Here is a 14,718-nt window from a genome sequence, read left to right as displayed (position 1 = left end):
TCAGAATGACTGCTACAGAACCAGCCATCACATCTACCTTACTGGCAACAGGATGGAGTGGAGGGAGTCCTTTTAAGGACACTCTCTGGAAAAGCCACATCCATGGATATCTCATTGACCATGACTGAATCATTTAGGCACACGAAGCTCTAAGAGGGTCAGTTAGCTGACCCTGGCTAAAAGTTTGGTTTCTATTACCAAAATAGGAAAAGCAGTTAATGCAAGAGGGAGTAACCATACCATGAATGGGACGCATGTGGTATTATGAGGGCATGTGAGAGGGCACATGATGCAAGAGGTCAGACAAGGCTTCTTTGAGGCAATGACAACTGACCAGAGAAGTAGGCATTTGCTAGGCGCGCAAGGAGGGGCACAAGGGAGACTTCCAGTATGAGGAAAGGACAAGCGTAAATGTCTGTGACAGGAGAGGACATAGTAAATATTTATGCTACGTGGTTACATCATGCACCACACGCTGAGAAAAGTGGTAAGCTGGATTTTCCATCTCCATCCAAACTCTCCCAGAAGGGGTGGTGCCAGAACTTCTTGGTCCCCTTTCCAGTATGGCATATGCCCAGACAGAACAGCCTGAGAAGTCCCCAAGTCCGTCAGAAGCTTGGGTTGGTGCTCAAGCCCTTGGTCTGCATGAGGAGCAGCACCTTGAGCCTGATGGATAAAACAGAGGTGGGGCTTCAGAGAGACTTGACTTTGACCCTCAGGTCAAGCATTTCCCAGCTAAGTGACCTAGGCCAGGTACTTAGCTGTTCTAAATGTTATCTGTTTCCTCATCTGTCAACCAGGGAGTTCTAACCTGGAGGTCCACTGTGAGGAGGACCAACATTGTGCGAGTTGAACAAGTGCTCAAATACCTGGTCCATTGAGAGTGTCCCCTACAGAGTGGCTTGTGCTGTCATCTTCAGCTTCATCACCTTTCCTCTCCTTCATTCTCTTTTGAAAGACACTTTCTCACTTTTTCCACATTTGAATGTCAGGTATCTCATGGATGCATTCAGGACCCAGCTTTTCTCTAGGAATATGGGAGCCTGGAGCATACCACTACCTACCTACCTTCCTCCCTCCCTTCCTCCCTCCCTCCCTCCCTCCCTCCCTCCCTCCCTCCCTCCCTCCCTTCCTTCCTTCCTTCCTTCCTTCCTTCCTTCCTTCCTTCCTTCCTTCCTTCCTTCCAAGTAACTGGAGGGTGTGCACAGTTGGATACAGAATCATACACCTTGGGTGTGTTTAGCCTGGAAGGAAACTGAAGCTACCAGTGTAGACCCTTATGTAGTAAGTGAAGAAACAGATCCAGAGACTTGGAGGCTGATTGACAATGCCTAACAAGGTGGCTTTTTCAAAAGAGATGTTGCCTCACCATAGGCCACATGATGAGAAGTTCCCAGGCTGCTTTCAAGTGAATCCATGGGTTAGTGAGACAGTCGGTATATATATAGACACCCACACCAGGCATGTGGGAATCCAAGAGTTCATGTCCATAATTCTGGCAGAGAGATTTCTTTTTCTCTTGAAAGCTGTCAGCTTGGATTATCAACATGGTGTGTTTGTGGAGGTAATGTGGATTCAAGGCAGTTACCCCGATTCTCTTTCCCTAGCATCTGCCTTAAACATAACCTAGAAACAGGGTACCTTCTTTAACAAGGAGGACACAGGTTACAGGCACAGCTTAGAGAACTTCTTAAAGACTTGCATAGAGGGTAAATACCCTCATGCTTTCATGGTGCTTTTGACCAAGCAGGGGAGAGACATTAAGCAAATATCGGCATACAAATCGTAGATGTACTCAGAACTACAAAGAAAAAGTGCAGGAAGACCTTGAGAGATCATTGTGTCCAGGGATATGGTTTGCCATTCCTTAGTTTTTAGCCCACAAAGGACATTGCTATTTGGCTCTTACATTCTTTCCAACAAAACTCAGACATAACTTCAGAATCCTCCTCAACATGGCCCTCCAGACAGCCATTACTAATCAGTCAGACTTGGCTCTCAAGACGAAATCTATTGGCCATCCCAGATTTGGCCCATTTCCCAGCCCTCCCTCCACCATCCCTTTTTACAGACAAGCATCTGGCCAAAGGCTGGAAGGCACGTGCCTCAAGACTCCAGCCAGAGGCCTCAAGTATCTGGCTGGTCAGATTCCCAGCTCAGGCATGCGTATAGTTTGTGACTGTTGGGGGGATGATGTATCGTCAGGGGAGCTGACTCCCAAGTAGTAGCATCTGTGGCTGCTAATGATCTGATCTAAATTTGCTGGGTTCTATTCTGAAGCTCCTTCTCAGAGGTCCAACCTGTTGAGGGCACTGCAAGCTATAATTTCTCTTCCTTCAAGGCACCGATAGGAAAGTGGCTCTTTGTTCTCATGAGTTATTTCTTGAGGAAAATATATGTTTTGTGGAGAGTTTGAGGACAGTGTTAAACTAAGGACATCACCACAAAGTCCTAGTCTCTCATTTTCCTTTTCTTGTGCTTAAATGGATGAGTCAAAAAGAGGTGTTTCCTGCTCAACTGAGATGAAGCTTCCAGAAAGAAAGGAAGGGTAGCTCTCCTTTCAGAGGCCTGTCAAGTCCAGCAGTTTATGCAGGGCTGAACCTTGGTATTTATTTTACAGTTCATCAAACATTTGTAATTCACTGGGCCCCCCATGCATTTCATATGACAAGCTGTGATTCAACACAAATGCTTTCCTAAGGAAATGTGCATTTATCATTCCCTTAATGTTCATGTCTCTAAGGTTTCTTTTCTGTCATATGAAAAAATATTTAATATTCAAGAGACTTTACTTGAAGGGATCCCTCATTTTAGGTTCAATTTCTCACCTCTTAATACATATTTTCTGAACTCTTTAAGAAGCACTGGAGGAACTCATAAGCTTCCTTATTGAATACTGGTCACCATAACCATAAGTAGGATAAAAGAATCAGAAAAGTATGCTTGTACTATTCCTGTTTCCTTAAATTGAGAGACCTTTGGGGATAAAATTGCTTGAAAAATGAGTGTTGGAGAGGTTGGGCCTGCTTTTCATGGATATATTTCCAATTATTCTGTAGATGTCTCTGAGATCCAAGACATCTTGTTGGTTTGGGTCTATACCTTCTGTCCTTTGCTGGGCTCTATCCACAGGTACAGGGCTTTAGGGAGCCCTGGTCTTAGTGCAGATAAAGAGCGCATTCTTCCCAGGGTTAAATGAATGGGAAAGGCAAAAGGTTCAAATGAGACCCTAGGATTTCAGGTTTAGTGGTCTTGCATCTTCTGGCACTTCCAATGTTATAAGCTCTAGAGAGACAGAGAGAAAAGTCTGCTGTCTAATTTCCTAGCATTCATGGCCTTTATTGTGTGAGTTGGTTGAATGCACATTCTGAAGTCAGGCAACCCAGCTCTACAATTTATTATCTATGGGACAGTATATAATTACTTATCCTCCAGGTTCCATTTTATTTTCCATCTGTAAAATGGGTAATAAGGGTATCTAGTACTGGGTTGCTTTGATTGGTGGGACATTGCAAATAAAAAGCTCAAAACAGTGCCTGGTGACAAGCTCACACACAATAAATGTTAGTCTCTATGATGGGAAGTAAGTCTTGAAATTGATGTAACTCCTAGATTTGGTATTTAATACATAGATAATGTAATTTCTGTTTCAGAGTGGAAAAATGCTTTTCAAAACATCACATGCTCTAATGGCAGTCACAAATACAGTAGCATTAAACCACAGCCTAATAATCTCAATGTTGAAAAATAGACAAGTATGTCTCATAAATGTTCATCTTTTCCCATATACCTATAATTTCAGTTTCTTGCCTGTACCATTTGGAAAGCTATTATGTCTTATTTTATGGATTAACTCACTGTCTTTTCGTTGCTCTTAGAGTATCAGCTTTACTTCAAGTGCACAAATCCTTGTGCATGCTTCCTTAACCACCAATAAAGAGAACAGTTAATATGCTACAAAGCAAGAAAAATTGACTTTAAAAACAGAACATTTTTCTAATGGTCTTACCTTTGTATACAGAAAGGTTTCTCAACCTTGGGCACAATCAACATGTGGGCTGAATAATTCTTTTTTGTGAGGGCTATTTCGTGCACTATAAGATGTTTAGCAGCATCCCTGGTCTCTACCCACAAGAAGCCAAGAACTCTGGCTCCCTCCCCTTCCCTCCCCGGTTTTGACAATGCCAAATGTCTCTAGGCAGTCCTTCTCCACTAGGAAACCATTGGCATGCAAGAAGGAGGAATTGGGCCTTGGAAATGTGTGTTTGGGACTGCTGAACAGAAGAACCTCAAGTCTAGCACTGCAGGAAGTTGCCAAACTGCCTGCACAGGCATGGTGATTCCCAAAACATGTGCTCACAGATTATCTGTTGATCCTACAGATTCAGACAGCAGGTTGAATAATCAACACCATAGCTTAATTTGGGGAAATGACTTGGCTTTAGTTTTATTTCCCTCTTTTTCTCCCAGTTTTGGTTTTTCCATTTGCCAGTGGTGACCAAATGAAGTTTTACAATTAATCTTGACTTTTTAGGTAATGATTGCTTTTTTTCTTTTCTTTTTGTTTTGTTTTCCTGTTATTTTTCAGCTCCCTCAGGCACAAAAGGTAAACTCTTTTCCATCACATTGCAGTCATCCCCAAAACTTGCAAATTGTGCATGTCACTCCATGATTTTGTGCATTCAGTACTGCTCATGACCAGTGAAATGGTTTTCCCTCTTAAAACTTCAAAAACTTGAGGTTGGGCAGGAGCATAAAGGCCAACAAATTCATCTGTCCACTGTCTCCCTGCCCAGTTTGTCCCATCAAAGAACCTTCTTATGGACAGTAGTTTGAAGGCAGCTCTGTACCCAACCATTTTACTAAGAATTCTCAAAGAGTAAGTTTAGCACAATCCTTCAAACATAGCATTCCAGGTCTTCCCTGAGGTACTTTCCTAGGGATGCAGCTAATGTGAATAATTTGTAAGGCCCAGTGACTAACTGTATAGATTCTGGGCTCTTAAGCCAAATCTCTGAAGACTCCCCATGGGTTTCATTAATTGCAAAATCAATAGCTCCTTTGCTTGTCTCATTGCCTGTACCACCTGGAGAGCATTAGAGCAAAGTTCTTGCCAATGTCAGACCCTTTCACTGGTCCTCATTGTCTGTCTGAGATGATCTGGTTTCACCATGTAGACTGTCCTCTGTCCAGTAAGATTCCATGTGATTGCCATGCTGGCTTTGCTGTGTTGTCCCCATGGCATGTCATTGTATCTTAAGGACAGTTATGGAAGAAAACATGACACATGATGCCTGCTGACTTTTTCTGGGATATTTCACAAACACAAGCAAGATTTCCAGAAGACACAGTGATTTCTGGGGGCCAGATGTGGGTTGGTTTTGTTTCAAGAGTTGAGGTAAGGCACCTCCCCGAAATGTAAGCAGTACTTCCCAAGCTTTCCAGTTTGGAGCAAAGATGATTTGATTCCTTCCTGTTGAGAGAGATAGCACAACTGCTCTACAAAAGACAGTCTGTTCAGACCATATGGACAACCAGAGGCCTAGAAATCATTACACAATTACTCAAATATATTTGAGATATTTAAACAAGGCGAGACATGCTAGTGTGTGACTTGGCTTGTGGTAATGTTTGATTACACTTGAGTGCCATCACAAAAAGACTGAACACTTCATTAAAAGTTAAAGTATTTGAGTAGAACAACAGCTTCCAGAGTAAATATATGATCAAAATTTCACATTATCTGGAAGGATTGGCATCTTTAACAGGTCATGCTTTCTTAATTGCCCGCATTTGAAATTTCTTTGTAAAGAGACTTAACAAATTTAGTGCCTAAAACTAGACCGGCCTCAACTTCCTGGCATTTCTTCATCAAATTTCCACTGATCCATATACAGAAGCATTCTGTTGTAGAAGATTCCTCATGAATTTTAGGTGCCATCAGCTGTGGAATTTTAAACCAAGATTCAAAACAAACCCACACAGAATATGGTAAGACCAAAGGTCGCTGGGACACATGGTTCTTCAATAGCACTTCACTCCCTGCCATCTTTCCTTCTGTCATTCACATCACATGCCCTGCAAATAGAAAGTTTGTAATTGAGGAGGATGCCCCAGTGCCTTTCCAAAAGATGCTGGACTGACTGCCCAAGGACTCACTGTGCAGCCCCATATCACAAGGAATAGCTCTTCCCTCCTATTTCTCACCATAGCTATAAATCGTCTTCTTATTGAAATAGAGAAAGGTATTTACCTTAAAAATTATTAAGAGCCCTGCATAAAATGGTTTCAGAACTTCTTGGAGTCATTTCTGGCCAATTCAGTTCTTTGGAGAAGGAGTTTAAATATAAACTTTGGGATCTGGGTTAGAAGGTGAAGGCAGCTGAAGAGTCACACTGCAGGTGGAAGACACCCTCCCTCAGGGCAGCTAGTCTCAGCTGCTGATGTATGAGTACCTATGCCCTCATGCTCTCCCCTCTCCATCCCAAGCATTACTTCAATGACTCTTGCAGAAGACTCTGCTAGAAAGATAAGGTTTTTAAGAGTATCAGCTCCCCTCAAACACATTGTCTTGCTGCTTGACCAGCAAAGGACTATGGGGGAGGGGGGTTTTGCATCCTAGCCTCCATCCATTTATGACCATTAATTAACTTCTCTAAGCTTTAGGGTTCCTTTTGTTTAACAAGAACAATAGACTAGTTTTCCAGTTTTGTTATGAGAGTTCTTTCTCTTACTTATGCCTAGCACAGAACCTGATATAAACTAGACACTCACAAAACTTTAAGAGATTCTACTACCATTTGTTTGTCTTGGCTTCTGATCCTCTAGAGCAGCAGGTCAAGAGGGCAAATTAGAATATCCCATGTGATGTGATGGTCTGGGGCCTCCAAAGTGATTTGTGGTTCTTACTCAAGCCTAGTAAATTATCAGGAGATGACAAAAGAACTAGGAAGATATGTGATGCTCCTCTATTTCATTAAATACTCTGCATTACCTGACTTCACCTTTTACACGGAGTCAGAAGGAAATGCAGAGTGGGCTTGAAACCCTAACAAAACAAAGGTTTCCAGGAACAATTGTTTTGAGAGATTTCTTCCCAAAGCCTTTGACGTTACCCAGAAATTTCACCCAACCATGGACATGATTATAATGAGCCCCTTCCAAACCCAAGAGTTTCTTGTTCAGGGGGTAAAAAGGAGGCACCTCCAGCTGTTAACATCTTTGGCCTGCTTTTCACATGAGGTCATGGGTGCATACATTGGACCATATGGTGTCTGCATTTGTGCTGTGTTTTTGTTGGAATCCCTCTTTGTATCATCTGCAACTGTTTTCTCCATAAATATTTTAAATACTTATGTCTCTGTAAACATGCTTACTTTAATCTCTTAGCTGATCTATCACTAAAAATGTCCCATTTGGGTGTCCCTCATATGTATGGTAGTCATTAATGATTGTTGGCTAGAGGTTATGGTTTTCATAATTCTGATATTTTGAGGGTCTTTCAAAACTTATCTTCTAGCTTATGACTATTTTCTAGAAGAATGGTTGGCAAAAAGAGTTTCATTTTGTTTCTCCTGTGATTCTTAAGCACCTGTGAGATCATTTATAGAATCTATAAATTTCAACTCTTGATATTACATTGAGATAAGTACCAACTGGTGATATGCCCAATCTGTATTAAATATTTTCACCGAAGGCAGGGAAGTGTCCTAAAGTTTTGGTTAAAAACTATGTAGCAATACAGATCTAATGCCCTCTAGCCATCACAAATCTGTTCTTTACAGTGGAAATTGAACCACTTTCTCCAGTGGATTGATTGTCCTTGAATTGAACAATGAAGAAAGATCCATATGCAAGGAAGGTTGCCCTTTTTTCCCCTTATATAGTACTTCTTAGCTTCTACAAAAATATTGAGGAGATCCCATTTTATAATAATAACACAACAGAATTACCCAGAAACATTTACAATTGTCGTTCATTGGAAGAATAGTTCATTTTTTTCAAACTGCTTATTCACTCAGGTGGATTTTGTCTATAAGAAAGAAATATCAGTTGTTCACTGCATGATTAATCACTGTAGAGTGGGGGCCTGGAATACTTAAAGGCAAAAATACTCTTGGGGGAATTCCAAATTTGGCTGTGTATGTGGGTTAACTCTTCACCCATCGGTACCCCCTTGCCTTTATTTTGCACTGCCTTGACACAACTTTGTCACTCTTTGTCAGAGAGTGTTTTGTGAAAGTTTCAAAAGTGCTCTTTCTTGCCCGGCACTAGATTAGTTAATATCAGTCTGAAAATTCTGAGCAGCATAAGCATTTTTCCCAAAACCAGAGTTCAAGAAAACCACATCTTTAATCCTGTTTGGGACAGCAATTGATGCATTCAGGACTGCACAGTATGGCAAAACGATCCCTGTTTAATAGCCTGACTACATGTTTTGTTTCCTGTTAGGAATAGCTAACTTGCCTTCTTGAACAAACACAGCAGGGCTCAAGATCTGTTGTTCTACGCCTGCTGTGATATTCTGTGCTGCTTAACTTGTATGAGGACTCAGGAGTGCATAAATTAGCTTCTTAAATGGAGGTCGATTTGGGGGTTTTCTTTCAGGATGGAACTGGTTTATTAATATCCCCCCCTGAGTGTCCATGGGATCCTGAATCCATTTGCATTTTCTTTGTGTCCTTGTTTATATTATATTTAGGAGGGATAAATGGAAGCATTCATTTCCCTAAAGTTTTTCTTCCCCTTTTACTTTTTTTCCCCTCTTCTTTCTTTCATTTGTCTCATGCTTTAGGTCCAAACTTGTGCAAGTAGAATCTGGCCTGTTCTTATCTCTGGGTAATCAGATTTCAGCGATCATGGGCATCATTTATCATTCTTCGCCTCATTTAACTTCTGTACTTTGAAATGTTGAATTAATCGTCATTGAAGATAGAAAATTGAAAGTTTGCAAAGCTGCTGTTTTCATAGAACTGTAGGTCTAGTGATTTTAGTGTTCCATTACAGTTATATACTGGTGAAATCCATGCAAATGAAGTACAAAACTAGAGGTGGTAACTATTTACATTTGGTTCTGGTTTATGACTCATTTGCTTTTACCTTTACTGGCTTTGTGTGTGAATTATTATATCTTGTTTTGATAACCCTGTTTTTACCCCCCCTTATCATTTACTGTTTTATGAGAAAAAGTACAGGCATCTTTTATATGCATTCCCAAGTTGGGGCTGTTAAGATTGACTACACTGAGTCTGTAAGATGGTAGCAGCCACTTGAACTCAGGCTGCCACTCGAATTAATAGATCTGTTTTGTGAATAAGGCCAGGGAAGCAGAAACCAGAGCAAGTCTAGCCACTTCAGCTTTCCCATGGCCCGCTGTGTGGGTGTATCCATGGCAGTCCAGGACAGCTGACGAAGAAGGTATATTTGGCCCGTTTCATATCCATGTGAGTCTTGGCCAACCCCTCTCCCATGGCCCTATCCATCTCTGTGTTTGAGACCATAAATATAGAAATGCAAACCCCTCAGATTGAAAGTGCATGGCTTCCCAATGGCAGGATGGCTGATAGAACAGCACGCAAGAACTCCAGTGTAAGCCTCATGTGGATTGATGGGGGACCATGGAGTTCCATTCAGAAGCAGGATAGTGTTTGCATTTCTTGTTTGAAAAAGCTAAGTGGTTAAGTTTTTAAAACCTCATAATATGTGGTTACTTATATATCTGGAAAAAATGTTTAAGTTTCATCCCATTTTCATATATACTGAAGCTTTCACAGGATTTTATAATACGGATAAAAGCAAAGTAAGAACCAGAATTCAATTATGAAAATATGGTTGTTGTTTTTTATTTATTTATTTATTTATTTTAGTTCATAGCTTTTACACTGTTAGGCATGAAAATTGGTTAAAAAAATGAAAAATCTCCAAGAATACATTGCTAGTACATATGAAGAATTTTCACACTTGCATGTTTTAACCCAATAATCTTCTTTTGTGGAAAGATTATAACCTAAATTGGTCAGCGACCTGCAATTTTATCTATAATGAGGAAAAGAAGAACCAAAATACTCACAATAGTAAAGTGGTGGCGAAAGTCATCAAAGTTCCGAAGGATAGGAAGCCATTATAAAATTGTGGTCAAAATGAAATTTAATAATATAATAAAATAAATTAGTTTTAAAATCAGAATGTAACATTTTATGTACATTCTGTTCTCTGTGTACATGTGTGTGTAAACATACAGATTTACAAAACAATACTGGAAAGAAATGCACAGGCATGTCTAATAGTGAGTATTCCCCTCTGAGTAAAGAACAAATATTTTGCTTTATTCTTGATACATTTCTGTACTTCTCAAACCCTGTGTGGTGAGCATGTATTTTTATAATTAACTAGTTATATTTCTAATAATAGTGAAGTAAATCCACTACTAATAAATACATTAAATGGGCAAACAAGGCTTAGCCCAATAATTGTTTGCTGAGCCTAACTCACTCCGGAAACAAATGTAATACTGGGAAATCCAAGCTCGGTTTTATTCTATTTTATTTTTTTAAGATTTTATTTATTTATTAGAGACAGAGAGAGAGAGAGAGAGAGAGAGAGAGAGGCAGAGATACAGGCAGAGGGAGAAGCAGGCTCCATGCACGGAGACCGACGTGGGACTTGATCCCAGATCTCCAGGATCATGCCCTGGGCTGAAGGCGGCACTAAACCGCTAAGCCACCAGGGCTGCCCCCAAGCTTAGTTTTAAAAACACACACACAATTACATTGATTCTTGGTGCAGACAGCTCTGATCAGACAGTGGCAGTTTATCAATGATGTGTTGTCCCATGGGAGAAATCTAAAAAGTACCTTTGTTTATCAAAACTCTTCTTTTTCCAACAGAAAGAGAAATCATCTCTGATCTTTAGTCAAAGGCCCCATCCATGAGATCCTTAGAGCAGCACTGACCTGAGGCTCTGCAATCCATGAAAATGCTGGTGCTTGGTTGAACCTTGGGGGCTACCTACCCTACACACACCTCATTTAGAGGTGTGGCTTGTCCTACTTGCAGTACAGTTCAGTACAGGGCTGTTCGGAAGGAAAGGCTATGTGGACTTTTAAATGGGAAGAATAGAGCAGGTGAGAGTGACATTTGCCCCAGTTGCTATTTGGAGAGTACTATTCCTACACAGTCCAGCCCTTTGTGGTGTGCACGCGTGATGGAATGAAGCCATCCCACTCTTATGGCAGAGCAAAGACAGCCCATTTGTCCCACTGCAGGGTTGGCTGGAAATAGAGAGGAGGCCCTGCCCTGCCAGTCCTTCCTGGCAAACTTAGGCCTAGGACACCATCATCCTGAGCCATGGTTTTCTTCTTGTAGCAATGGGTGAAAACATTCCCTTTATAGGACTCTTCTGGGAAGCACACTAACAGAATGCCCGACCGGAGGGGAAGCTGGCCATGGCAAGAACAATACTACCTATCATGCTAGTAGTATATCTTGTTTAATAGAAACTGATTTGACACAAATACATTAGAAATGGTTTTGAAACACTGATGTATTCTGATGTTCAGAAACAAGCAAAAGAAAAGTAGGCATTTTTGTAAAGCCAAAAACCAAGAATTGATTTAAAAATCCCTAGTATCTCCAAGCTTTCTAGTCCCAGACCTAATGTTCAGTGACTTAGGGATTCGAAGTCTTCTTTTAAAAATTCTCATGTATTTAAGATATGTGAATGCTTTCTACTAGTTGTTTAAATCAAACACAACTATAAAATATGACTGTCTTGAGGTATTAAAATAATACAAACCTTACTTGTAACATTACTAAAATGAAACTGCCTTGTCTTTTGAAAGTCAGAGAAACATTGAGTAAAAACAGTGGAATTAAAAAAAATGTTTTCATTACAATTGTTCTTACCTCCTCAAAGAAATATATACATCCTTTTTCCTTCTACACAGAAAGGAAAGCAAAGGATTGAGAAGAGCTATTTCACAAAGCTGGTGAATTTGGCTATGACAGCATTAATGTCAGTGTGACTGTGTCAAGCCTAGGGACTTTCTTGAAGAGAACATCATAAGACACCTGATGTTCTGATTTCCTTGCTTCTAAATATCCTTCTCCAGAGCTCACTTATTGACCCAAGGGCGATCATGAGCTCACAGAACTTCCATTTTGAGGGTTCCACTGTATTTATTGGTAGATTTAGGACAACTGTGTTCATCACTTGGCACACTAAGATGTGTTGCCTGAAAGCAGTATATGAGTCTGCCCTTTATTGGTCAAGACCCTAGAGTATCATTTAGAGGACAACTGCATGGAACACCTCAATGAAGGAAAGAATTAGGGAACCTATAAACTGTAGGCTTCAATGAGAAAACCATTTATTTGTGATTGCATTACTATGTTTCTATGAGTTCTATAGGAGAAAGGAAGTGGGAGAGAATTCACAGTAAAGAACACCATTCCAACACAGGGCTAATGAAAATCAGTACAATTCCATGACTCATCTGGAAACTAAATCTATGTCAAAATGTAAATCTAAGCCAAGTCTGTATGAAATCAATACCAAATCATTGTCAATGGTATTAATCTGACTTTATGGGTCCTCATAGGTAGAGATTTCCAGTGTGGCAGGTGTGTATGAAAATGCCATGAAATACTCAGGAGAAAACACACACACACACACACACACACACACACACACACACACACTATAGGCATAGCCTTGCCTTTCTTTATTCTTGGCATAATGTTTTTATAAACTATTCTAATTTTTGCTGACAGAATTTATCTACCTTATTGTCTCTGCCTATTAAAATGAGATTTTAATTTTAATGAAGCAACTGCCTTTAAAGCTTTTCTTCTAAACTGAGTCAGATATTTGTTGGTCTGGTCATAGCTCAGCTGCCTAATCCTTTTTCCAGTCATGATATTGGCTGGTCAGATCCCTGATTAAATGGTGTATATTCATTACAAGCCCAAATGTAGCCTAGTTCCATGAGAACTTCTGGGATGGCTTTGTGCGGGCTTTCAGACAACTCACGCCAAAGGATTCGACTGAAATGAACCTCTGGGGTTAAACCAGAGCAGTTGTGCAATCCTGCACAGCAGTACAACTAACAAGTTCAAAAACAGAAAGTTAGATGTTTATCCCTTCAAATTAACTGGAAGGATTTTGGAAAACCCAACCTAGTTTCATGAGGTAGAAAAATGTCAGCTGAAGGACTAATGCCATGGTATGGATTTTCTTTTTCCAGAAGTGACTCACAAAATTGAACCACTTGCTGAGTCATGAGCCCTTGTGTGCTTGGATTGGACCCATCCATGTTTGCCCAGGCCTAGGATGCAGTAACTAATTTGGAGGCTGGGTGCTTCTGAAGCATCTGCCCCTTCTTCCCTGGCCACTTCCTCTTGACAATTCCCTTCCCAGTGTGCTTTCTTCCTAATCTCCTTCCATATTCATGATTACGATGACTGCTACCCTCCCTCCTTCCCTGCCAACTGATTTTTAATACATTTTGTTTAACTATTAAAGCCATGATGATCTATCATGGGATAAAGGAGAAGTATTTTTCTATTTTGTTTATACAATTCAAATGGAGAGATGGATGGAGTGTTCTAACTTAGTAGAGCAGTGGGGGAATTCCAGAGCAGCTAATGAACTCCTCCCCCTCACCTAGAGTAGTTCTTATGAGAGCGTTTGTACTTGTTGGATGTGCCAGGCACTGTATTGGGTGCTTTACATCTATAATTCTACTTAACCCTCCCAAGAACTATGGAGGGCATTCCTACTTTAGCGATGATTAGTGTGGTTGCCTCTTTCATTGCATTCCAGGCTCCTTAAGGCAAAGCATGACATTTGTCTTTGTCCTTTACAGAAAAGAGGCTGAGGGCACAGTGATGGGGACAAGGCCTCTAGCATCAAATGGGCCAAGGTCTAAATCCCCACCCTGCTGCTCCCTGTGAACTGGTACAAGGTACTTTGTGCTTTTATTTCTTCACCTACAATATGAGCCTGGGCATTTTGCAAGGTCTGTGTCACAGTTAAAGCTAAGACTATGTAAATATGAAAACATTTAAAATCACATCTAATAATTGCAAGCTATGCTTGTAAATAGATATGGATAGATGGCTGGAAGCCAGATAGATGAATAGAAGGATGTATAAATAAAAATGACTCAATGAGGAAAAAAAAATGACTCAATAAGTTTGGGTAACCTGGTCTGGGATTTAATTCCAGATGCTTCCATAGTTGATTCTCTTGTCTGTGCTGCTTCCCAAAGAAGTCATAGTGTTAAACTTAGCTATTATATGAACATTCTGTCCCTATCGGTGGCAGCAGCATCTAAGCACCAGCTTCTCAGAACCTATTAGAGTCTCAGCACTCTAGCGTAGGCACAATATACACAGATACTAAATGAAGGAGCCATGAGCAAGTGGAGGCGCTGGAATATAAAAGGACAAGATTGTCCAAATTCTGGTACCAATTCTCTGTGACTCCTTTTTCCTTCTTGGACCTTGATTATCAAATAAATAAAAGGGAAGATTGGCATCAATTATTTCAGGGATCATTTGCTCAGCGCTTCCTATATACCAGATCTATGCTAAATACTATGGATAAAAAGAGGAACCATTCCCAGCTTCTGCCCTTGGAGTTTACAAGCCCTACAGAATTTTCAGTTTTTCTTCCAGCTACAGTGTTCAGTGACTGCTGTATTAACAGTTTGCACA

At 40.5% G+C, this 14,718-nt stretch overlaps 1 protein-coding gene across 10 annotated transcripts in view; it reads left to right on the top strand.

Moving 5' to 3' along the window:
- Window positions 1-14,718, top strand: part of CACNA2D3 (calcium voltage-gated channel auxiliary subunit alpha2delta 3) — a 946,725-nt gene that overhangs the window by 707,615 nt on the left and 224,392 nt on the right. For 9 of the 10 annotated variants that reach the window (XR_005374880.1, XM_038566127.1, XM_038566132.1 and 6 more), the window contains one exon: window positions 4,589-4,606. The exons of the other annotated variant lie outside the window; for it this stretch is intronic. Coding sequence is in view for 8 of the 9 variants with exons in the window: in XM_038566127.1 (XP_038422055.1) it covers window positions 4,589-4,606 (18 nt within the window). In the remaining variant the exon portion in view is untranslated. The remainder of the gene's footprint in view (window positions 1-4,588; window positions 4,607-14,718) is intronic. 10 annotated transcript variants of the gene reach the window in all.

Source organism: Canis lupus, chromosome 20 (genome assembly GCF_011100685.1).
Source record: "Canis lupus familiaris isolate Mischka breed German Shepherd chromosome 20, alternate assembly UU_Cfam_GSD_1.0, whole genome shotgun sequence".
In the NCBI taxonomy this organism is placed as follows: domain Eukaryota; kingdom Metazoa; phylum Chordata; class Mammalia; order Carnivora; family Canidae; genus Canis; species Canis lupus.
The sequence above is the reverse complement of the archived record's forward strand: the minus strand, read 5'-3'. Positions and strand labels throughout refer to the sequence as shown.